Source organism: Emys orbicularis, chromosome 2 (genome assembly GCF_028017835.1).
Source record: "Emys orbicularis isolate rEmyOrb1 chromosome 2, rEmyOrb1.hap1, whole genome shotgun sequence".
NCBI classification, from domain to species: domain Eukaryota; kingdom Metazoa; phylum Chordata; order Testudines; family Emydidae; genus Emys; species Emys orbicularis.
The window spans coordinates 202,719,067-202,745,530 of record NC_088684.1 but is presented as its reverse complement, the minus strand read 5'-3'; the positions used below and the strand labels follow the sequence as shown (position 1 = coordinate 202,745,530).

At 41.0% G+C, this 26,464-nt stretch overlaps 1 protein-coding gene across 1 annotated transcript in view; it reads right to left on the bottom strand.

Annotated features, from left to right (window-relative positions):
- VPS41 (VPS41 subunit of HOPS complex) overlaps positions 1 to 26,464 on the bottom strand; it is a 159,435-nt gene that overhangs the window by 113,104 nt on the left and 19,867 nt on the right. The window contains exons 3-4 of the mRNA XM_065398728.1: positions 23,589 to 23,696; positions 20,607 to 20,684 (exon numbers count right to left, since the gene is read on the bottom strand). Of these exons, the coding sequence (XP_065254800.1) occupies positions 20,607 to 20,684; positions 23,589 to 23,696 (186 nt within the window). The remainder of the gene's footprint in view (positions 1 to 20,606; positions 20,685 to 23,588; positions 23,697 to 26,464) is intronic.

Sequence of the window (26,464 nt, the reverse complement as noted above, 5' to 3'; positions counted from 1 at the left end):
CGCAGCTTGCCGCCCCAGGCACGCGCTTGCTGCGCTGGTGCCTGGAGTCACCCTTGATGACAAAACAAGGCACTACTATCAGAAATAAATCTACTTGGAGAGCCTGATGCTTGATTTCTAGCAGAGTTTGGCTTCCGTCTTATTTCTGACAGATCCAAAATGAAGTCCTTCATCTATTATAACACTGATGGCCTTAGGCCCATGTGACCTATACAATTGCATAGAGCCACATCTTTCCAGAAGCCCTGCGTCAAATAAAGACATCCAACCTATAAGCCCTGATTTCCCATCCATGGTCTAACTTTGGTGCCACCAGGTTGATTCATAGATTAAATCCACTAAGTCTAACTCTACTTCTTGGCTATCCTATTTATTATACAGAGATGTCACCAGAGGAAGCAAGGCCTCACAAACAGAGGTGTGGTGAGGGGATGAGGGGCTTTGGTAACATCTGAATGGAAGTTACTGGCTATCAAGGATATGAGCAGGTAAGATGACCCAATATAGAGCAGGTGGTTATAAATCCATAAAAGTTAGGAACAGTCCTGAATCTGCTTTCTTCTAATTATTTTCATTAGAATAATGGTATCCCATTATGGTCAGCTTTAGTAAGTATTCATCTCAGAATGTTAATTTCCTGATCTGCTCTTGAATTAAGAGCTGCACTTTGAGAACTAGCCAAAGCTCAGCTCTAATACCTCTGAGGATGACTGAAGTTACTTGGAGAAATGGGCTAATGATTACGTTTGCAATCCTGACCTCATTAAAGTATTCCATAGAACTGTGTAGCATTTTACCGCGGGGGTGGAAAGTGTGAGAAGTCCTATGAATCACAGTTTATCCGTAATTTGAGAAGTAACTGATGGTAGAGATCTATGAGGTCAAAGTGCACATCACAGTGCAGAATTTTTCTCCAGCTATTATTTTTCGGGTGCTCTAACTAGTCTAGTTTTAAAATGTCACCAAGGCCTGGTCTACACTAGGAGTTTATGTCGAATTTAGCAGCGTTACATCGAATTAACTCTGCACCCGTCCACACAACGAAGCTATTTAGTTCGACATAGAGGTCTCTTAAATTCGACTTCTGTACTCCTCCCCAACAAGGGGAGTAGCGCTAAATTCGACATGGCCATGTCGAATTAGGCTAGGTGTGGATGGAAATCGACAGTAATAGCTCCGGGAGCTATCCCACAGTGCACCACTCTGTTGACACTCTGGACAGCAGTCCGAGCTTGGATGCTCTGACCAGCCACACAGGAAAAGCCCCGGGAAAATTTGAATTCCTTTTCCTGTCTGGCCAGTTTGAATCTCATTTCCTGTTTGGACATCGTGGCGAGCTCAGCAGCACTGGCAACGATGCAGAGCTCTCCAGCAGAGATGGCCATGCAATCCCAGAATAGAAAGAGGGCCCCAGCATGGACTGATCGGGAAGTCTTGGATCTCATCGCTGTGTGGGGCGATGAGTCCGTGCTTTCCGAGCTGCGATCGAAAAGACGGAATGCAAAGATCTACGAGAAGATCTCAAAAGCCATGGCAGAGAGAGGATACAGCCGGGATGCAACGCAGTGCCGCGTGAAAATCAAGGAGCTGAGACAAGGCTACCAGAAGACCAAAGAGGCAAACGGACGCTCCGGATCCCAGCCCCAGACATCCCGTTTCTACGAGGCACTGCATTCCATCCTAGGTGCGGCCGCCACCACTACCCCACCACTGACCGTGGACTCTGAGGATGGGATATTGTCGACGGCTGCTTCCTCGGACATGTTAGCGGACGGGGAAGATGAGGAAGGAGATGAGGAGGATGAGGCAGTCGACAGCGCTTACAACGCTGATTTCCCCGACAGCCAGGATCTCTTCATCACCCTTACAGAGATCCCCTACCAACCGTCCCCAGGCGTTAACCCGGACACAGAATCAGGGGAAGGATCAGTCAGTAAGTGTTTTAAACATGTAAACATTTATTTTTAACAGAATAGGAATATTAACAATATTAACAATGGGTTTTTCATGATTACTTTGCCCTAGGCGTTTAACGTTTCAGTCCTTGGCAGTGCAACTACTGAAAAAAAATCTAACAATGTCCGCTTTAGCATGATTGGTTTGCCCTAGGCGCTCTACTGTTTACTCCCTGCCAGTGCAGCTACAGTAAAATCCGGTCTATATGTCCGGGGATAAAGCAGAAATCCTCCGAGGACATCTCCACGAAGCTCTCCTGGAGGTAATTGGAAAGCCTTTGCATCAGGTTCCTGGGGAGAGCGGCCTTATTGGGTCCTCCGTGGTAGGAAACGTTTCCGCGCCAGGAGACAAGCAAGTACTCGGGGATCATTGCCTTGCAGAGCATGGCGGCATACGGCCCTGGTCTTTGCAGGCTTTCCCGAAGCATCCTTTCTTTCTCGGTCTCTGAAATCCTCATCAGAGTGATGTCACTCATGGTGACCTGCTTTGAATTAGATAGGGGAATGTTAGTATTGGGACTGCTTGCCTGTTCCTTTACAGAACTGTAACTGGCGGTTTACAGCCACACGGTGGAGGCGGGAGAGGGGCAGCATACAGGGATCTTTCCCTGGGACAGCCGCGAGGGGGTGGGATGGGGCAGAGTTCATGCTTGCCGGATTGCTGGCAGCAGGGACTGGCATTGCTTTGAACGTGAAAGGAGGCCAGTGCTATTATTAAAGTTTTAAGCAGCCACAAGTCTACGGCTTACCATGTCGGCCTGCTACCCAAATTCCGCTGTCCTGCCCCGCTTGTCTGATCTGCACTGCAAGACCCCAGGCACTGAATGTGAAGGCCGAAAATTCGACCTTGTCCTGAGTGCGCATGTGATAGGTGCTGTGCATGATCTTGTTCACAGAGAAAGACTATGTTCTTTGTTCACAAAAAAAATTATCTTTCTGAGGAATTCACTCCCTTTTTCCCATTCCCACAGCTGCGACTGTCTCCCGACCTACCCTGGCATCACACTCCCAGAGGCTAGCGCAGATTAGGCGTAGGAAGAAGAGGACACGGGAGGACATGTTCTCGGAACTTATGGTCTGCTCCCGAGCCCAGGCAGCCCAGCAGACCCAGTGGAGGGAGAACTTGTCCCAAATCCACCGATCACACATTGAACGGGAGGAGAGGTGGCGGCAGGAAGACCAGCAGGCGACTCAAACGCTGCTTGGACTAATGAGGGAGCAAACGGACACGCTCCGGCGCCTTGTGGATGTTCTGCAGGACCGGAGGCAGGAGGACAGAGCCCCGCTGCAGTCTCTCTCTAACCGCCCTCCCCCGCCACAAAGTCCCATACCCCCCTCACCCAAAGTCCCAAGAAGGAGGGGCGGCAGAGTCCGTGAAAACTCTCACTCCACCCCTGCAGACTGCTCAAGTACCAGAAGGCTCTCATTCCCCAAAATTTGATAAGTCCTTTCCTTCCCGCTTCACCCAAGCCCCCGTCCCAGTTTCATCCCCCAGTTTCATGTGTTGTTGCTAATAAAAAATACGTTTCTGTTAATTACTGTTTCCATCATGTTCTTTTAGAGGAGAGTCTGTTTGAAGGGGGGGGAAGGGGGTTGGTAATTGGACAGGACAGTCACCTTTACCAGGGTACAGACGCGGGGGCAGGTTCAGCAGCAGGGCACACACACATTGCAGTCACTAGTTACCCTGGTCAGTCTGGGAGGTGGTTTTCATGTTCTGGGGGGGGAGGGGGGGCTATGTGACTTTGTGGCGGGGGAGGGCGGTTAGAGATCTTATGCAGCGGTCCTTATCCTGGATCACAGAGCCACGCAGCAGGGGATCTGTAACCGTCCTCCCCCTGCCACAAAGTCACATAGCCCCCACACACAGAGTCCCGAACAGGAGGGGTGGCAGGCTCCGTTGAAACAACCAGTCCACCACTGCGGAGCCTGTCATTCCTCGAGTTTAGAAGCGTCCTTTGCATCACTACACTACACCCGCTCCCCACCACAGTCTGCGTCCCAGGTTCAACACTTTACCGCGAAAACAGTAATAAAGAAAACGGTGTTCATTAACAAATTTCAAGTGATTTTATTTTTAAACGTGTGTTGGAAGGAGGGGTACGGGGTGAACGGGGTATGTAACTGGAGAGGATAGTGAACATTAACCGGGTAAAGAAACGGGGGCAGGTTCAGCTTCTCTGTAAACAACCTTAATAGTCACAGGTTACCCTGCTCACTCAGGAACCTAGCTTTCAAAGCCTCCCGGATGCACAGCGCGTCCCGCTGGGCTCTTCTAATTGCACGGCTGTCTGGCTGGGCGTAATCAGCAGCCAGGCTATTTGCCTCAACCTCCCACCCCACCATAAAGGTCTCCCCCTTGCTCTCACAGAGATTGTGGAGCACACAGCAAGCTGCAATAACAATGGGGATATTGGTTTCGCTGAGATCAGAGCGAGTCAGTAAGCTTCTCCATCTCCCCTTGAGACGTCCAAAAGCACACTCCACCACCATTCTGCATTTGCTCAGCCAGTAGTTGAAGAGTTCTTTTTCACTGTCCAGGGCGCCTGTATAGGGCTTCATGAGCCAGGGCATTAGCGGGTAGGCTGGGTCCCCGAGGATCACTATAGGCATCTCCACATCCCCAAGAGTTATTTTGTGGTCCGGGAAGTAAATACGTTCCTGCAGCCGTCTAAACAGACCAGAGTTCCTGAAAACACGAGCGTCATGAACCTTGCCCGGCCATCCGACGTTGATGTTTGTAAAACGTCCCCTATGGTCCACCAGTGCTTGCAACACCATTGAAAAGTAGCCCTTTCGGTTAATGTACTGGCTTGCCTGGTGCTCCGGTCCCAGGATAGGGATGTGAGTTCCATCTATAGCCCCACCGCAGTTTGGGAATCCCATCGCGGCGAAGCCATCTATGATGACCTCCACGTTTCCCAGGGTCACTACCTTTGAGAGCAGTAGCTCAACGATTGCGTTGGCTACTTGCATCACAACAACCCCCACGGTAGATGTGCCCACGCCAAAGTGGATCGCGACTGACCGGTAGCTGTCTGGCGTTGCAAGCTTCCAGAGGGCTATGGCCACTCGCTTCTAGACAGTCAGGGCTGCTCGCATCCGGGTGTCCTTGCGCTTCAGGGCAGGGGACAGCAACTCACAAAGTTCCAGGAAAGTCCCCTTCCGCATGCGAAAGTTTCGCAGCCACTGTGATTCATCCCAGACCTGCAGCACTAGGCGGTCCCACCAGTCCGTGCTTGTTTCCCGGGCCCAGAATCGCCATTCCACAACGTAAACATGACCCATTGCCACCATGATGTCCTCGGCGCGGGGTCCCGTGCTTTGTGACAGGTCTGTGCCACTCTCAGACTTCAGGTCCTTACCGCGCTGCCGTAGCCTCCCCGCCCGATTTCTCAGCATCTGCCTCTGGGAAAGGTGGATGATAAGGTGCGAGGTGTTGACAACGGCCATAACTGCAGCGATGGTCGCAGCGGGCTCCATGCTCGCAGTGCTGTGGCGTCCGCGCTGTCACTGACCAGAAAAGTGAGCGAACTGATTTCCCGCCGGCGCTTTCAGGGAGGGAGGGTGGGAGTGACGGTTGGATGACGACAGTTACCCAAAACCACCCTCGACACATTTTTTTCCCCAGAAGGCATTGGGGGCTCGACCCAGAATTCCAATGGGCAGCGGGGACTGCGGGAACTGTGGGATAGCTGCCCACAGTGCACCGCTTCCAATGTCGACGCTTGCCCCGTTAGTGTGGACTCACAAAGTCGAATTACTGTCCTTAGTGTGGATACACACATTCGACTTTGTAATATCGATTCCACATATTCGATTTAAGTAAAATCGAACTACTCTCGTAGTGTAGACATACCCCAAGTAATGGGGCTTCTACTCCTTTCCTTAGTAGACTGTTCAATCTCTTGCCAATTTTGCTACTCTGAAGGTTTTCCAGTGTATCTACTCTTTCAATTTGTTTGGCCAAAGGAAAGTAGAAAGAACTCCCTTACTGAGCTTGCCATCCCTGCTTATGGACCATTTCAGCAACACAGGACAATCATCTCTCCCTAAACCCACCTCAGGAACTGCATCACTTGTACCTAAATCCCAGCTCACAGCATATAAGAAAAACTAGATTTTTTTTTTATTATGGTTTCTGTTATTCTCCATCATTGGAAATTTTTAAGAGCAGGTTAGACAAATACCTGTCAGGAATGGTCTAGATAATTAGTCCTGCCACAAGTGCAGGGGACTGGCGTAGATGACCTCTTGAGGTCCCTTCCAGTTCTATGATTCTATGAAAAAGCAGTTAAAAACAGAAGGGCTATATAGAAAATCCTCCCCTTTCCCAATTTCTAAAAAAACATTAGAAACTGGAGGTCTGGGAAAATGAGTTTGAAATATTTCTAAGTTTTAAATGTCTGAACCACTGGAAGAATCAACAACTGGCTTAGTACTAGTTCCCTGATACTTTATATCGTTTTCACTAGCTAGTTGATAGTGATGGAGGTACAAGAGAGAAAGATACCTTTTCCTGATCAGACTGTAAAAATGTGCCAAAACAACAAGAGGACGTGTTATTTTTGGAAGTCCAGATTTGAGGAAGGAGAATAGCTATGTTGTCTCCCACAAAATGCAGAATGACAACAAAAATACATTTTTGTCAGACATGCATCTCTGATAAACAGGATAAAACACACAAAAATTAAAATAGAAGCTTCAGCACCCACCTTTTAAAAAAAAATCAAAATGAAGTCACTGGAAAGCAAAGAATATTTTGCACCATTAGAGCTATCCATAGAGAATTATGGCCGGAGCCTGAAAAGTGCTGAGCACCTCCTGTGAAGTGCCGAGTGCCCTCAAATCTAACCAACTTCAGCGGGACTTGAGGATGTTCCGCACCTCACAGGATGGGAGACAGATTGAAACCATATTCATCTTTAGTTTAGCTAGCTCAGATTTTCCAAGAGTTAGTGACATCTGAACTGGAGGTTGGAGAGGGTGCAGTGTTGCACCGACATTGCCAACTACACAGAGGGCTTCAAGACCTTGACCAACAGGAAGTTTTGAGACCCAGCAAAGAAAAAGAAACAAATCTCTAATGTAACCTTAAAATATAGGAGGATAGATTTAAGGAGGACTATCTGTGTAAGTCATTTTCTAATGGTGAATTGTAGATTAGGAGCCTGCTCCAACGGTCACAGAAGTCAATGAGAGTCGCAAGTACTGGATCAGGCAGAAGCAGATCTACTATACAGAAATGAGGTCTCTCTCTTACCTGAAAGGAAAATAAATAGAAATCCTCCTGATGTATTTCAAAATAAAAAATATCCAAGCATTGGGGCAATACAACCTGAAGCTCAGGTCACTGGCTACAAATAAAATGCAATTTCCCATGTATATTTTCAGTTATTGGCAGTTAGATATTTGCACAAATGAGCACTAAAAGGACACATGTGAAAACAAATTTCAAGCTTCCTGCTTGTTGAGTCCATAGGAATTCTACATTGTTTGGTCTCCAGAGGGCCAATTCTGGAGTTTCCTTTGGTTTGCAGTCATATCCGAAAAACACAGACCATGTCTGGCAGAGAGATCCTAAGTGATGATCAACCCACATTTCTCATTCTCAGAAGGATCCTAAGCTGCATATGAAAACCAAAAAGGTGGTGAAGAATGAGAGAGCACTCACATGAGAAGAGACTCTGAATCATAAAGCGCACTGTAGCCTACTTTATGTGGCATACCATATGCAGTATCTTAACTGTGACAGAGAAAACTAAATTTAAAGCTGAATTGATCCCAAACAATTTCTCCAATGCATTTACATTTACATACATATGCATCTATTTCAATATCAGGCATAGTAGGGGGAAAATCTCCACTATACTTTATTTAGCATTGACAAACCACAAAAACTCATTCTCCATTTGTTTCCCCCTTCCCCACCCCACATATGTATCATCTATTTTTCTATCTTCAAAACTCCAGTGTCATACAATGCCTGCTTACTTTTAGTAACCCATACCAGCTGCTCTGTAGTTTCGAGACAAAGGATTGCATTTCTGAGTAGTGAAATGCGAAGATAACGGAGTTCCAAAACTTTTCTCTCCTCTTTATTTCCCTGTGGAGCACAGGGGTGGGAGGGACTAGCCTCCTCCTGAGTGCCACAGTCAAGGACTAACTTGAAAGTAACTATTGTTGCTATACAAGTCATGTGCAGGGCATTAACACCTAAGAACAATCTGCATTGTTTGAGTTTAGCATTCTATTGGGGCTACAATAAAAAACAACTATATACCCTGTCATGTCTTTTTAAATAAATAAGTCACCTTCCAGAAGGGAAACTGTATTAGATCAACAATACCTTACCCCCTATGGGAATAAAATTGTTTTTCCTTCATGTTTTGTTCATTGTGTTATGTCCCTGTTATGTCATTTTTATTATTAAAAGAACAGCCTTTTTTTTTTTTTAAATGGAAACAAAGGGCTTCAGCCCCATCATTAATGTCACCTTAGATAACAAGCATTGTCCTCCAGGAAGGATTCAGTTGATTTTTTACTTTCTAACTAGAAAAACAGTTCCTAATGCAAATAATATTTTATTAATGCCAGAACTCTGAATAATTCTGACTAGGCACGTCGGACCCTGCCTTACCTAGGCAGGAAAATGGCTGTCTCCGATATAAGATGCAGTTTAACAAAAAGAAAACAGTTCTGGAAATCAGCAATATACTAGCTTCTTAAGAACCAATCCTGTCCAAATCCTCCCTATGCTTTTAAAGGTTGTTAGGATTTAGAAAACGCGCATCTATGTAATAAGTATTCTCTTTGCTAAAAGACAGCACTGTGTGAGTCCTAACACTGCTGAACTCCTACTACAGCAAACGCTGTAGCTGGACCATTCCACTGGCCCAGGGGTCCAGCAGCACACAGAAGGAGCTCAGGCAGGGGAGGTGCATGGGGGTTCAAACAGGAGTGGGGAGAGGAGATGGTCACTCATTAAACAAATGCATTTTGCCAGTCAATTCTTAAATTCCTAAAAGGAGTTATGGTGGGAAGTGGTGTTCTCTCAAATATTAACAAATGATAGATGTACAGCAACCTATTAGCAGCTTATAATTTTAGGAACTAAGCTTATTTGGAAAGCATAAGGAGACGGGAATGAAAAGATACATTCATAGTTATTTTTTACCTCAAAAATAACAGTTTGTTATTTGTAGTATTTACTTTAAATAAAGGGGATTTTAAAAAGCTAGACTAGTACCCTCGGGAAATACTTTTCCCTCTAAAATCAAAACGGAAAGAAAAGGCAAAATAAAGTATAAATATTCTTTGAGTAAGTTTCTTCAAAAAATTATAACATTTATAATTTCAAACTTAATTTTCTCCTATCATTGAAAAAAATGTTGTATTTGGCAAAAAACTGCCTATAATTTTAATAACTATAAGTTAAGTAAAGTGTTTTTAAAGTGTCACAGGATGCAGCATAAATCCAGGGAACATATTCAGTGAACCTGGATGGTGATAAAAGAAAAGAGTACTAACAAATAGGTCTGATGGCTATTGTGCTTTGTGTACAACCTGACATTGTTATTTTTGTTCTAAGGAAATGAAAGATTAAGAGGCTGAAAAGGAAACATGTAAATTTACTTAGTAGAACAGTAGTAAAGTCTTCTATTGGATTTAACATTTTTTGAGTTACTATGTGCTTAACAAACCTATATTAAAGAGAGTATCTATAATCTACTTACAATTTAGCATTCTTTCATAATATGAGAATTAACTGTATTTCTGGGGTAATCCTTAAAATGAAACTGGATTTAATACATTTTCCACCACCACCACCCAGAGCTCCCTCTATACTACCAAGCAGAAGACCAAAGTCATCAAGAGCTGAGTGGGAGCTGCCAGCTCATTAAGAAGTGGCATTAGCAAGTTCCCCTGACAGTCCTATTCAACCACGTTGAGCTGTATGGTAGGTAGATCTAATACAGAGCCTTTGGATCAAGAAATGGCAAAGAGAGTTCAACTGCTATACAACCAATACAAGAAACTGACCCAGTAGAAAAGTCAGGACTCAGTAAAATTGGAGCTCCAGGAAGGTGACACTGTGTCAGGAGAAGGACGGGGTGATGTGCGTTTGAGCAGTAACCAAATAGTTGTAGAAAGGCAATTTAGTCTTAGGAGAAGGTGTGCAGTCTGTATAGACAGACATTGTGAGAAGGGTGTTAAAACTATAAAAGGAGGAAAATATGGTAGAATGGAATCAATGGGTGAACAGACAGACTTCACAATCTGACTTGGATTAATTTAACCTGTAAAACATATGCTACTACTTATGATTGTTGAGATTTTTGCTAACACCACAAAAAAGTTGACACATGATGGCCAATAGTATTTAAGAGATGAATGTAGGCACACTACTAGACGTTTTAATAGCTGGCAAAAAACCCAGATGACACTATTTGACATCTTTATATACTAAACAGTAAAATTATTGCAAGCTATGTATTTGAACAAAAGATGCACTTTACTTTTTGTTGTTTTACTTAAATTTATGAACTACTAGAAACTAAGCATATAACAGCAATAATAATAAAAAGAACACAGAGTTTACTGTGTCGGTCAAGTTACATTAAAAAAACCTAAAGAATCCTGCTGATTGTAATTTGGCTTCCTTATAAGGCTCTTTGTTTTAATCCATACTAGTATAGGAATACTGCACTTTGACTTCAAATTACAAATGCCATAAAACTGTGGTTCCGACACTTTCTTACATTGTGGACCACACTTTAAGTCGGAGATACTCTCAAGGAACAGTTCTTCTACCAATTCTAATTTAAAACCTTGTCTGCAGCAACTATAGCACATACCCTCCCCTGATTTGGCTCCTATTAATTAATTAATTGATAAATAAATAAAGGATGATGATGAGATTATGGGGGGGGGAACCCTCTCTGATGCCAAGGTTCCAACTTCTTTTGTATTGGTGCAGTTTATCTATCTCCTTTATTTGGACATAAGATTTTTACATCCATAATAAATACTTCCCGTAGCCTGCAACCACCCCCATGTCAGTCTAATCTTTTTGCTTCTCCTACTTCCAACATTTATTCCAAAAGTACGTGTGAATTACATGAAGATGATATGCAGAATACCCATAAGGGCTTTTTAGTTTTTACCTTCATTGGTCAAAAGAACCTCTTTAAACCCTAGAACAGTCCAGTGGCTGTCAGTTGTTCTGCCTCATCCAGCCAAGATCCCCCTCCTATCTAGTAATATGAAAAAGGGCAGGGTGGTCATGACTTCTGCCCTAGAAGGGTTCTGCAGTGGACCAAACTATCAGGAAGAATCGCTTGAAAACTGAGAAATGTCAACAGCTCCCCAGACCACTTGAAAATATTCCAGTTCACCAGCAATAAAATGTCCAAATTTGGGCCAGGGACCATCTTTTTGTTCTGTATTTGTACAGCCCCTAGCCCAACGGAGTCCTGGGTCATAACTAATACCAATACCACCAATAAGAACAAAATATGATCTTTCCCTATCTCTTTATAGCACTGGGAAAAACCTATACTCATAAAAAGGTATATAAGTCACTCCTAGGTTTTTAGCAAACTTGAATGATCTGAAGTCACTACAGAAGTGTTTTAAATAGATGTTCTATACTATTCAGGTGCCCTAGTTATCATATAATTAATAGTCTTAAAATCAAAGTCCAAAAACATTTTCTTTAAAATCCAACAAGAACATCTCCTACATTAAGGGCCAATCCTAAATCACTCAAATCTCTAAGAGTTTTCCCACTGCTTTAAATGGGAGCAGGATAGGGACTTAAAGCTATGACGTCTGAGGAATAAGAAAATAGAAAACTCAGCATGAGCCAGATGCTTGCCCTTAATTCACATTAGAGAGGAAATAAAGTTGAGTCCTGGAAGGGCAATTAGCTTATGTCACAACTGTAATCTTGTTTAAATACCGTACTTGTATTAATTTTCCTTAAAAAATAAAAGGCAGATCACCCTCTTTTTTGGAAGGACAGATTAAGCATACATCCACATCTACACTGCCATGCATTGCAAAGTAGCCAGGAAATTCTGGTGGGCCCTGTGCAAAAGACAGGTTTTCCAGCTAATTGGTCTTTACCTTAAATTCTGTTCTTTTGTTTCATTTCATTTCACCACTAAATCTTCTTTCACAGCCTGACAATGCCAACTAAAATGATAAAGTAATGAACAGAGAATTTTAAGTAGCCTATCAAAACAAGTGACACTCTGTGAGTTCAAAACTAAAACAATACAAAAGTTCCATTCAGAGTAATATCTTCCTGGGAAATGACTGCCTAGGAAAGAGTACTGCAGAAAGGGATCTGGGGATCACAAACTAAACATGAGTCAACAATGTAACACTGTTGCAAAAAAAGCAAACATCATTCTGGGCTGTATTAGCTCTTCCGCTCTACTCTGCGCTGATTAGGCGCAAACAAGGGTACTATGCCCAGTTCTGCATGCCACGTTTCAGGACAAATGTGGAGAAAGTCCAGAGAAGAGCAAAAAAATGATTAAAGGTCTAGAAAACATGACCTATGAGGGAAGACTGAAAAAATTGGGTTTGTTTAGTCTGGAGAAGAGAGGACTGAGAGGGAACATAACAGTTTTCAAGTACATAAAAGGTTGTTAGAAGGAGGAGGGAGAACAATTTTTACTCCTTAACTTCTAAGGATAGGACAAGAAGCAATGGCCTTAAATTAAATTGCAGCAAGGGCAGTTTAGGTTGGACATTAGGAAAAACTTCCTGTCAGGGTGGTTAAGCACTGGAATAAATTGCCTAGGGAGGTTGTGGAATCACCATCAATGGAGATTTTTAAGAGCAGGTTAGACAAACACCTGTCAGGGATGGTCTAGATAATACTTAGCCTTGCCATGGTGCAGGGGACTAGACTAGATGACCTCTCGAGGTCCCTTCCAGACCTACGATTCTATGATTATACAATCAAATGTTAAAAGTTATCTTACTCAGAGAAGAATGCTGCATTATGTCCCTTCAGCCATTGGTTGGGTTCTATTTCAACCCTAGCAACTGCATCTAGAACACAGCAAACACTTCTGTTTCATTGCTGAAGTTGGGTTCTCTGTTGATAGGAAGTTCTTTCAAAGCTGCGTCAAGACAACTGAAGCCTCAGGTTATCCTCAAAAGCCTTGGCAGCCTTTGTTCACAACCTACTGAGACATCAGGTACGTTGGCAGGACATCTGACATCTCTCGAAGCAAGGAGGACAACCAGCTATTGGCCAGGAGATGCTGAAACTTTAGCAGGACTAAGTGCAACTATTCTAGAACTAAAACAAAATCACCTTTGAATTTTCAATATTGCAAGAGACAACCTGTTTACTATTTTGTTCTGCCACCCTGATTAAATAAAAAATATTGTTAGGTCAAGACATCATATATATGATGTCTTATAGAGGTGACCTAAAAATAATTACATATATACTCGTTCATTAGCCTGTTCGTTTATAAGCTGACCCCCCAATGGATAGATAAAAATAGCAAAAACTGTATGACCCTTTCATAAGCCGACCCTATAGTTCAGGGGTTGGCAAACTTTGGCTCCCGGCCCGTCAGGGTAAGCCACTGGCGGGTCGGGATGTTTTGTTTACTTGGAGCATCTTCAGGCATGGAGCCCCTCAGCTCCCTGTGGCTGCAGTTCGCCGTTCCCAGCCAATGGGAACCGCCACTTCCCGCAGCTCCCATTGGCTGGGAACGGCGAACTGCAGCCACAGGAAGCTGAGGGGCTCCATGCCTGAAGACGCTCCAAGTACACAAAACCACAATGTATTAGATCAGGGATCGGCAACCTTTGGCACACGGCCTGCCAGGGTAAGCACCCTTGCGGGCCGGGCCAGTTTGCTTACCTGCTGCGTCCGCAAGTTCGGCCGATCGCGGCTCCAAGCCAATGGGGGCAGCGGGAAGCAGCACGGGCCGAGGGATGTACTGGCCGTCACTTCCTGCCGCCCCATTGGCCTGGAGCGGCGAACCGCAGCCAGTGGGAGCCGCGATCGGCCGAACCTGCAGACGCGGCAGGTAAAACACACCGGCCTGGCCCGCCAGGGTAAGCACCCTGGCGGGCCACATGCCAAGGGTTGCCGATCCCTGTATTAGATATTCAATTCAATGATTCCATAGAGTTTAAAATCATCAAATTTTGGTGTAGACCTATTTATAAGCCGACCCCCGCTCTTTGATGCGTCACTTTTTTACCAAAAATATTTGGCTTATGAACGAGTATATACGGTAAATCATATATATTATATATAAAAAGCCCCAGCCTGGAAGGGATGTGAAAATTTATAACATTTTTTAACAAAATTTATAACAAAATTTATAAAATTCTACAACAAAAGGGGTGTCTCTTAAATATTTCATGATTTTTAAAAAATTTCTCCAGTCTTGATGGTCTCAGAAATGTTACATGCTAAAAAGATTTCAATTCTTCCTACCAAAAGACTGCCTTAAAACATTATTTAAATTTGTTTTCTGCATTCATGCATCACCTTTGAAACATTAAATATTAAAAACCAACCCTACCTATAAAGTGGCTCTTAGAGGGGAAAATATAGGCTAAGCACAGGACTTCATTGGCACAAGCCAAGACTAGTTACCATATTTGTTTTAAACATGATGTTTATTAAAACACCTGGGAAAGAGGGCATCTATTTTTGCCCCCAAAACATTTTTGATTTGTTATTTAACTAAATGTTTGCACAGCTTTCCTCATAGCTACAAGTCCTTAATCCACAAGATGTCAGTTGAGGCAATAATTATATTAATCAATTGTAGACAGTCTAAGACAAAAACAAAGATGTGGAGACATTTGGAATTAACACGCTGTAAAACACTTCTGCACAATCCTTTGTCAGTGGAGTTATCAGGGGTGTTGTGGGTTTTTTTTGGCCTTTTAGTCATAATTTTCAAAGTAGTTGACACATTTCATATCACTCAATGCACTGAACCTTAATACAAAAGAACACCAGTTTGTCAAATGCAAGTGATTTGAGGATGCATATCAGTTAATCTTAAGTGCTTGTCACCAACAAAAACAGCCATGCTGGTGAGAGTAAAGGCATCCTAGGTGAGGAGAAGGGGTAGGGTTACCATATTTCAGCAAGCAAAAAAGAGGACGGGAGGAGCCCCGCCCTAGCCCCGCCCCCGTCCCGCCCCCGCCCATTCCACTACCTCCCACTTCCCGCCCCCCTCAGAACCCCCAACCCTCCCCCCGCTCCTTGTCCCCTGACTGCCCCCTCCTGGGACCCCTGCTCTTAACTGCCCTCCAGAACCCCACCCCCTACCTAAGCCTCCCTGTTCTTTGTCCCCTAACTGCCCCCTCCTGAGACCCTACCCTCTACCTGTACCCTGACTGCCCAAAACCTTATCCACACCCCCACCCCCAGAAAGCCCCCCCCAGAACTCCCGACCCACCCCCCCCCGTCTCTTGACTGCCCCCTCCAGAACCTCCCTGCCCCTTCTCCGACCCCGGCCCCCTTACCCTGCCGCTCAGACCAGCGTGCCGGGGAGGAGGAGCAGGGGGAGGAGCTCCAGACTGCCGGTGCGAACGGCCGGCTGGTGATCTGCAAGGGAGGGAGGGAGTGCTCTCAGCTGCAGGGGAGAGGAGGGGGAAGTGGAGGAGGGGCTCTCTCTGGCTGTCGGAGCCCCATGTAAGTGGCACCATCCGGCTGGCTGCCCTGTCAGCCGCGCGCGCTCTGCATGGGGGGGAAGTCCGGACATTTACAGATTCCCCCCGGACGCTATTTTTAACTCTAAAAGCCGGACATGTCCGGGGGAATCCGGACGAATGGTAACCCTAGAGAAGGGGTGATGACGTCATTAGGCCTATATATGAACCAGAGTTCTTCCATGTTTAAACTCTGTTCTTCCATGTTTAATTCTAAGTGGCCTCAAGAGCCAAGGACAGGAATTGGAATGTGTAAATAGCCAGTTACCTATTACGACCTTGCTTATAACCAGGTCCTAAGCAATAATGATGAGGTTTGCATGTTTCTAGCTGGAGGAGGGGTGGTAAACTAGAGTAAATAGGACCCAATGATTGTTTAGAGGAATGTTACTAACAAGCTAGATTTATAGCCCTAGAATGACTTAACGGCTTAAATGTATGAACATGTCTTCGGTAGAGCGGGGAGGGGGAGTAGGGAGGTGGGGGCTTGATTGTAAAGTATAAGAAGAGAGAAGCTGCTTTGTTCTGTGTGCTCGATTTGAGATTTGCCTGTCTCCTTGCACCACTTTGAGATCTCAAATAAACCTTTGATTGTTTCTCCACCCCGGTGTGTTTATTGGCGCGAAGCACGCCGGGCAACGAACCCCTGTTGCTTTGCCTCGGGCACCTCTGTGCCAGCAACAGGGGTCTGTACCAGGATATTAGCATAGCATTTACAAGATCACCAAAATGCAGGGCCTAAACCAAGAAAACACGTCTCATATAATCCCCCCTGCCTGAAGGCCTCCAAACTTGTTGGGGCCTAGTGGATTCCTTCTACTCATTTTTCTGAGAACACAGGAATTGCAAACTTGAATAGACCACTGGTTCACCTCAGGTATCCCATTACCAACAGTGGGTAGTACCAGATGCTTCAGGAAGATGGTGTAGAAGACTCCAGCCCTAATCCTGCAAAAACTATTAAGCACATGCTTAAAAATTACACACTGTAAAGTATTCGCATTGACTTCCATGGGATTACTCCCAGAGCATAAAGTACATTACATGTTTAAGTCTCCACAGAATCAGAGCCAACATTCATGGCTTATGGGATAACCTGCCCAGAGGGAAAGTTTCTTCCCCACTCAGCACCTTACAGAATCAAGAGCCCTAGAGGTTAAAAAAAATAAAAAAAAGCATAAAGGAAGAATGCAAAGAGCCCAGCTACTTTCTAGAGCTGCCTGGTTTTAATTTACAAAGTATTAGGAAGGTACTGAATTACTTCAGTTTTCAATAGAAAGCACATAATCAATATTAGTCAGTAGAGATTCTGCAAAGGTACTTTCCACATCTCTTGCAAGTTTGACAAAGCTAAACAAACAGAAGAAACTATACTGCAAGAGTCCAGTCTTCCAAAATCAGCCTCACGTTTTGAATCAAAATCAATGTTAATCATTATTAAACAGAAAAAAGTGTAATGTAGATAATTAGACTCCCATATGTATATGTTCCTGAGGTTGGGAAGGAGAGAAAGGAGAAAAATGGAGAGTACCAAAAGAAAACTGTGAGGAAGCTTCTCATTTATTTTGCATAACAATCACATAAGTTACCTGTCAGTTTTCAGAGGAGTCTAAGTGACAACATCCTCTAGACTATTTTTTCCTCTTTCAATCCAGGAATGAGTTTTCCTAATAGTGGTTAGTTTAGTTAAAGGGCAGAGGTCGGCGGTTTTTTTGGTCCTAAAGCAATATAGTCAAGTCTCTGTCTGAAATATCTTTACCTACTATCATTACCATCAACTCCTAAGATTACTATAAATGAGACTTCTGTTAGTCTTAAAGGTGCCACAGGACCCTCTGTTGCTTTTTATAAATGAGAGTAATGTGTAATCTCAAAATCTTGTCTCTCTCACCAACAGAAGTTGGTCCAATAAAATTTTTTTTGCTTTAATCTAGAAACACAAGGTGGGTGAGGTTTTGTTTGTTTGTTTTACTTTTTACCCAATTTATGTTTTGCATTTGACAATATTTTGTCTATGGTAATTTTCACAGTCTCTCCTGATAATCAGTTTTCCCTGTTTGTGTAGGTCTTTCACATAGTGACAGGGAAAGAGAAGAATATTTTTAAGATACAGTAAAACATGGCTGTAAAACCACAAAAATGGCAGACACACTCAGGGGCACAGGTAGTACCTGAAATTACTTAATTCATTTCTTTTAAACAGACAGACTTTGAGTTGTTGGTGTCCTTTTAACTATACTAAAAGGAGAAAGCTGAAGCTATGCTTAAAAAACATCAACTTTTTAAAAAGATGTGCGAAAGTTTAGTCTTGAAGTTCTTAATTTGCCAGGGCTGCAAATGATTCCAAGATTGCAACAATCTGAAGTAACATTTCTTTCATGAGAAACCTTCTCCTACTTACCTGAACAATCCTTTTCTTCAAATAATAAATTCCACCATTCATTATAACAGGCCTTCAGCCTATTTACTCCTTGGAGACAGAACCCAGCAAGAGCCAAGGTTAACTAGCTCTCCTTACTGCACAGCATTTAAAAAAAATCTTAGGCCTTTGAAGGGTATGATTGGGGGTTACTGTGTGACTCTCTCCTTCCTGAAAAGATTTTTTCTCTTCACATCCCTGTGGAGGACAAAATGGTAGACAAAGGGAAAAAGAAAGGGGAAGGAAGGCTGTCCTGCTCCTTCCCCATCTGATGGTTATGTCTCTCTATTCTGTAATCTAGCGACTTCAAACACAGTTTAGGCTGGATGGCAGTGATTTTGGCATGGAAAGAGGCACATCAATGATGACAAACTGCCTCAGTAGTTGCAGCTCTCCATCTTGGGAAACAGCACTCAAGGGATTGTACACTAAGCTTGGGAAGGGTACTTCAGAGCTGCGACTGTTCACACACATGCAGCCCTCTTTGCTTTAGAATGCCTGGTGATTAATCAGATACATTATATTACACTACAATTTAGAACCCACATAACTCTGTCATATCAAAAACAATTTTAAACAGAATCTTAAAAGGCACCTCTTCTTCCTAAACCTTGCTTAACTTCAGCTTTCTATTCTAAACTACTGATGCATTACAGCTGCTGAACAAAGTTGAAAAAAAATTAAAGATAGACCTGGAAATAATAAAATTTTAGGAGAGTTATAAGCAAGTGAAAAAGGGATTTTAGAATAGAAATGCTTAAGTAACCTACCTTAATTTTACTATAACATAAAACAGTAGCTGTTGCTAGCATTCTGTGTTATAAAGCAAACATACACACACACACACACGCTTTGAGGGACTGGGTTTTTATTTGCCTCTATTTACTGGTAGGGCATCCATCTTATTCTTAGGTTCTGACTCTGCCTGGGATCTGTGCAGATGAGCCCTTATGCCCATGCAGTGCACCCTACTGAAATCAACAGGGCTTTGCGCAGGCATGTGGATCACCTTTTAGGATTGGGGCATTAGTGATCACTAGTTGTAGGACTGGGAGGAAGAGGAGACTTGCAACAAGAGGAAGCGTTTCAGGCATATAACATACAGAGTCCACCTGTGGGGTAAATAGAACTTTCAAGCAGATGCATTTCAAGCCTGAATCTAGGGGAAAGACACTAACTTATTTTAATAGACTTTGGATCAGTCCATTAATTCATAGTTTAGAAATGAAGAAATTGGGATTTAGATAAAATTCTGATTTGCCTCAAATAAATCAGATTGGATTAAAATTACAAGTGTGTGTCTTTGGCAAATAGCACCTGTGTAAAGTAATCAGAACATGGAAGGGAGCCAGGCAAAGCCCTTCTTCCCTTGAAAGTATTTTGGGGAAGTTCTATGGCTTGTGTCATAAAGGAGGTCAGATTAGATGATCACAATGGTCCCCCTTCTGGCCTTGTAATCTATGAATCTATTAAATGCAGTCAGCATCTACCCTGTTGGGCTGATGGAGCACACACAGTTAACTTGACTTTCACTAATCTCAAGTAAGGTCACTGTCAATCTGACCACTATAATATATAAAATTTCCTTCAAAGGCTGTTCCTAGGAGATTTTTTTTTTTGGTGGTTTTTATTTTTTTGGAAACAGTTGTGTAATTAGATTGTTCAAATATAAAAATAAACCTTTCACCTTTCATGTGCAGCTAGCTGTGTCAGCTTCAGAACATGTGTTCTATTTTGCAAACATGTCGACATCTTGTGATAGATACTTTGACAAGAGCTGACGCTGCTTTTGAAAAAGTGATGTCTGCCCATTGGAATTTGTGACAATGCTAGAAAAAAAAAACTTTACTAAAATAAAACAAAGCAAAAAGAAAGTAACACACTCAAACCCTCCATACTTTAAAAACGTGCATTTAATACCTTAGAACACAGCTTTAAATTCAACATTTCATTCATCCTCAATGATTCCAGGAACAACAATAATAAAAAAAAAAAAAAAAAAAAAGTCTGCCTCTTCTCCTTCAATCAATACCATCCCTTAAGAGTCTAAGCTTCAAAACATTCACATAAAATATTAGCTTTATATATTTGCAGTAGATAAACTGAACTAGCAAGGCAATCAATCAATTTTCAATTACTTTTGGCATCTTGATAAGATGATAGCACACATACTAACAATCAACAATAGTCAGCTAATAAGTCGGCTAATACCTTAAGGAAGTCAAGAGCCTCTAGAGGAGGTAGATGATTATCGTTAATTACAATCACAAATATGTATTTCCTTTTCTGTAGTGATGATGAACACATCCTACATGCAATCTGAGATGTGTCCACATAAGACAATGTGCTATAGTGTCTTTTTCCATGTTTCATATTCATCTTCTTATATCAGAAGGAGTTTTTGAAATGTATTTTTAAAATTTCAGGTGTATTGAGAGCAATAACCTCATTTACTAATTGGTACATCATAATATTTTGCATCGCAATACATTTTTTCTAAATTATGTTTTACTTACAATGTCAACCTTTTGGGTGATGTTTCCCTGGACATCAAGTAAATAAACCTTGCCATAATGTGTGCCGAGTGCCAAAAACTGTGATAAGAAAAAGAGAAAGAGACTGATTAAATAAATACATTGCAACTTTAAAAAATCCCACCAGGTAAAGAACTCCAGGATATTCAGTAGATTAATTTTTTAACAGCAACCTAAAAGACATTATTCTATGGACAAAGCTTATTTTGGATGCACCTAAAGAATAAAACAGGGCTTGAAGCCCATATTATTGTGATCGTGCAAGTTAGCTGTCAGAATGAGTCATGGGAACCATCATCTACTGACAACTAATGGTATGTCTGCACTCTGTACATATTGCCTGATGGACTGTGGCAGCAAATTAAAAATGCAGCGTGAAAGCAAGGGTAACACATGCTTGAAAATAAAGCTATGGAAATTATTAAGAAGCTATTTACTTTTAATTCTTCTTTGCCAATACAATAAATATTCAAAAACAAAGCTTTTTGAATATTTGAAAAGCCAACTCTTAGGCCCTTATTACACAGAATACTATAACATGGAAAGCTATTTAAAGATCTACTTAATATTATCCTGATTCTTTATTTTCTTTGACACTGTGATATTTCGACATTTAATGATGCATGCATTCACCCGCCATTTTATACTATGATAGTCTAATTATGACAAATTATTTCTCAACAAATACACATAACAGAACTAAACATTTATTTGATAGATGTAAAAAGGCAAATGATTCCAGGAGACCCACAGTTAGTTGAACTGTGTGAACTAACCCTAAACAAACAAGCAGAAACTTCAGTACTACTTGATATATGACAGATGGTTTTTCTTTTTTTTTTTTTTTCTATTTAGCATTACTCAAATGGCCTAGGCTCCTAAATTCTCTGTATTTCTCTGCATGTGAGCATGCTTCATTGCAACCAATAATGAAATGCTCAAATTTACAAGCACTACTAAGCGTGTCAGTCAAGCAGCACAATCTTTAAAAAATAACCTTACAGAAAGTCAAGGTTTAAAAGGATTTATCAAAATGGAATTGCTTAAAATGAAATTTCAGTTCAGGCACTTAAAATATGAAGCTACATTAAAGAGGAGTCAAAAAAAGGGAAAGAAGGGGTTCATTAGAAATTCATCCCCTGCAATGCCTTTCACTCCTGCAAGGTTGCCTTTTTTCAGGAAGAAAAAAGTCCCCCGGGTAAAAAAATCAATACTGGTTAATAAAACATCAGGTGTGCAGACATAACTAGGTATGACTATTCCACTGCACAGGCCTGCTTGAATGCACCAGGTGCCAGGACGATTAGTCATCCAGTGCAGACAGAGAGCCTGGTGAAAATATGATGCTATAGCATTGAAAGAAAAAATAATTCCGGGGAGAAATTAGTCTGACTATATAAGCCAGAATTTGGGACTCCCAACAAAGTCAAATTGTTCTAATCAGAAGTACGTGTATAATAGGACTATAATTTCATTTATGCCAACTCTTTTGTATGGTTTTCCTTAACGCCCCTCCGCCCCCAGAAAAAAAAAAAAAAAGCTTACACTCTACCTTTGCTTTTAGGCTCTCTGTTGTAACAGACCAATTCCCAAAAGACTAATCCCCTAGCTTCTAATAATATTGATCCTCCTCATAAATAGTGTATCTAGTTTGCTAGAAATCTAAGAGTGTTTGGATACTTAAAACAGCCTTACTGTAGTGTCACTCTTTGTGACCCTATAGTTAAGGTTGGTATTCTGAAAATTTCCATATATAAAATTCTATTTAATCAGTTGGGTTTAAAAATTCACTTAAGACTGAAAAAAGATCCCAGACTAGGAGGAGTTTCTTTCCAATTTTCAAAACATCTGTTTGATTTTAAGTCTTTAATGTTTAAAAGAGAGAGTCTCAGTTTTTCGTTCATACAGTTAAATTTAAAATTTAACAAATTTAAAACGAACTTTCACTACCCTAAAAAGTGCCTCTTGAGCAGCTGCGCCAGTATTCTGAATAAAGAAACACTCAGCACAAGTCTTAATCTTGAATGTATAACAAAACAACATATCACAGACACCCCAATGGTAGCTGCTTTGCAGCCATTATGGTCTGCCAGAAAATTATAAAAAAAAAAAAAAATACAACTGTATATATTACATTTTTTAATATATTATAACACCTTTTTGATAGGAGTCATTAAAGTCATATACTTACAAATTTACAACACCTTGTCTTTAATATTTTATAATTTAATATTAAAAGCAAGTAAATTCAGAAAAAGAAAAAAATTGTTTAGTTGATGGACACAGAGTTACAAAAATCATAGCTGAAGTTGCCACTCCATCTTCTCACAAAACTGTACTTTTATTCCCATCAATGCAAGCCCTTCTATCTTCAGTGGTCTTTTGCTCCTGCGGCTTTTAGACTAATGTTAGTACAGGTTTTGAGTCGCATCACCTGGTCTGAGTGTACTGAGCCTAGTTTGCTTGTAAAGGATCAGGAATAAATGTATTTTAATTACTTTCCTGTTTTATTAACAAAATCTCAGTTGTCTTCCACAGATGAATACCCTCTCCCACGAAATCAGCCCCTGGCAGGATTGAGTTTGTTTGGAATGATTCAAAAGATGCTGAGTTCTTTACTTGATAAAGTTGGGACTGCATCTTGATCCTAGCCCATGATAAGTTTTTTAATTAGAACTAAATCTCACAGTAGCTCATATAAACATTCCACCTTACAAAATATGAAATTCTTACCTCTTACCCCCTGGGGGGGGGGGGGGGGGGGAGAGAAGCAGTGTCCAACAAGAGGTTACTATTAAGTCAGCTCAGCTTGCACTGTACTTAGCTGAGACGATCTTCAGATTTGTCAGTTCCTTAACCAAAATCTCTAACTTTTTTGATAAAGATAACATATAAACAGACAGATATTTTAAAAACAAGCAAACAGTTAGTTCATATCCCCACCCAGAAAAAAGAAAAAGGTACCTTTTCATGCACGGTCATGCAACTGGCTGCATCCTTTTGGAGAATTTCAGTCACTCCATTAGAAAGCCTTTCATACTTCAGCTTGGGTTCTTCTTCACTCTCATCTTCCTATGTTATTAAGAGTTTGGGGAAGAGGGAGGGGGAAAAGAGGGTTTTTTTAAGTTTAATTTAAATACCAAATACTCAGAGACTCCCCAAATACTATCACACAGCAACAGCCATAAATGGTTCTCTATGATCTCTCAACAACAGCCACTATACTTAACATTCCAATTACTGGTACCAGAGTTCTGGGTGCAACTAAATACAATACTGTAAATAAGTAAACTGATACAGTTAAACTGTAAGAGGCACTTAGCTGATTTGTAACAAGCAGGAAAAATGTACATGGGTACTTTGTTAAATAATGTTACTCATTCCCAATTAAGAAAAAAATAAAGTATGGATATGGCAAAGTTGGTGATAACAACAACAACAAAAAAGTATGCAGCTGTAGCCACTTTTAGCTCCCAGTTGAAGCATGCACATTACAAGAAACTTGAAGACCTTTACAAGATGCTGCACCTCGGTAGGAAGGACAGACACAAAATGCTGTGAATAAAAATAAAAATATCTACTAGAAATGTGTCACCTGTATAAGACATGTCAATGGGTTTTATGTTCAAACAAACAAAAAGTAGAAATGTTGCTGCAAAATTGTTCGAGAAAAAGATCTGGACACAGTAACCTTCACATGGATAAACTGATCTAGCACGTTTCTAGGACTTCAAACCTACCCTCTTGTTACCCTTTAAACAAACTATGTAGTCATCCAATCAGCATTCAGGACTGAGGAAAGGCACATAAAAGTGACACAAAGTGAATGGTTAGATATGAGAGAGAGAGAGAGAGATAGCTGATCAAAACAAACAGTCAATCTAGTTGTGTACCTTCTATAAATGAATGCTCAAGGTTCAATACAGTATTTGGGTGTTTATACCAAAATGCCCTACTGCAGTTATATATATATATATATATATTTCAAATGGATACATTTTATATTTAATAGCTTCATTTGATACTATATGTTCCAAAGCATCCTTACTATGAAGTAGTATATCTACAATGACATCCCCCTATTCTCAATTAGAATGAGAACACCACTATCAAAAGTAAGAGTTTAGTGTATACATACTGGATATAGTATTCTTTTTCACTTTCTGTCCTAAAATTGATGTGTATCATTGCAGTGCACTGTTAAAACAGCTCCGGTGTTCCACCCCACTGATGGGTGAAATGATTCTAATACTGACTTCAAAAAGGGGCATAGGAGGTTCAATTAATATTCATAAAGCATAATGAGAGCCTCAGACAAAAGGTGCTATAGATGTGCTGTTTTTTCATGTCTAATGAGTATAAAGGCTATATAACTCCCAATGGAGAAACAAAAAAACCCAATAGTATTTCATTTAAGCCTTTCATCAAGTAAAAACAAACTAGTATTTTGCTATATTAAAAGCCAATATGATTACTTAAAATACTAAACTACGGAGACTGTTTAAACTATTATCTCCCATGTTATCATGATATATGTTCTTTTCCAGAAAACATAATAAAAATATGAAACTATGATAGAAATTCAATATTTCATACCACCAACTTACTGAATACATGCTAGAATAAAAGGTTCTTTTAAAATTTGTTCAAGAGTTTTATGGCTGCATACAAAAGGAATTAATATAGGGATGTCAACAACCATGACATAGTTGTCTGAAGTGAAATGTCAAAATGTCCAGCAAGGAACAATTTTATTCAGTAAATCCAACATTGAACAAAGTTGTTACCAGTCAGAATGACAATGTCAAATTAGAGTGCTGTATATAAAAGTCAGCTAAGTTACCTGTGCTTCCAAATCCTTAACAGATGAAAATTGTAAAAAGCATGAAAAAGTAGTGCTTTTTATTTATATATTTTACAACAATTAATACATTACTGTATTTTTCTTACAGAGTTACAAAGACTACACTTGAAATGCATCAGTGATCTGTGCATCCTGACATAAATATGTGAAGTAAAAATTCAATTCTAGGCAAATAGTCTTTGTAATAAGATTCCACATGTTGCTGAAGTCTGGACATCATATGTGCAACCAATGTGAAAAGTTAATTCTAGTCTCTCGAGTATTTTGCATAAAAGCATTCACCCACGGGCCGTTAGAGACTGTTACTGTAAATAAGTTTTGCCTGTCTTATTTATGAGTGGAAACTAAATAATTTTTCCTGTACATGCATATAAAAATATATATACTTTCAAAACTCAGTGTACTGAAGCATTCTGCCAGGCTTCAAGAAAATGTATATAAAATGAAAACTTCAAATATTAGCCACAATGATGTACCCACTTCATGCTTTTCTGACAGGTATCTTTTATGTAAAGTAAAAGTCAGGCAAAAGGTGAATTTGAGAAATTTTTGCCTCATTGTAAAAAAAAGGAAATGAAAAATGATTTGTAAAAAAATACAAGTTTACTCTATTGCCACAGACTATCACATTCTAAATGAGAGAGAAAATGTCAAACACATTTAATGTACTTGAGCTTAACATCTTACAAATATTTTCTTATCAGGAAAAGCTTTTATGCAGCCTGAACTTCTAAGGTAAACACAAGCCAGCATTAATAAAAAGCAAATCAATAATTTTTGTTAAATTTTAATAATCCTGCAAACCTACAAATAAAACCATCAGCAGCCTGAGTTGAGATGACAGTTAGCTGCGTTTCTATGACAACCTGGTGGAATAGTACAAGTCCTGACTTGCAGCAAAGCTAAGATATGAACAGAGTGACATTTACCCCATACAAGAAAATTCAGCTTTACAAAAAAAAAAAAAAAAAAAAAA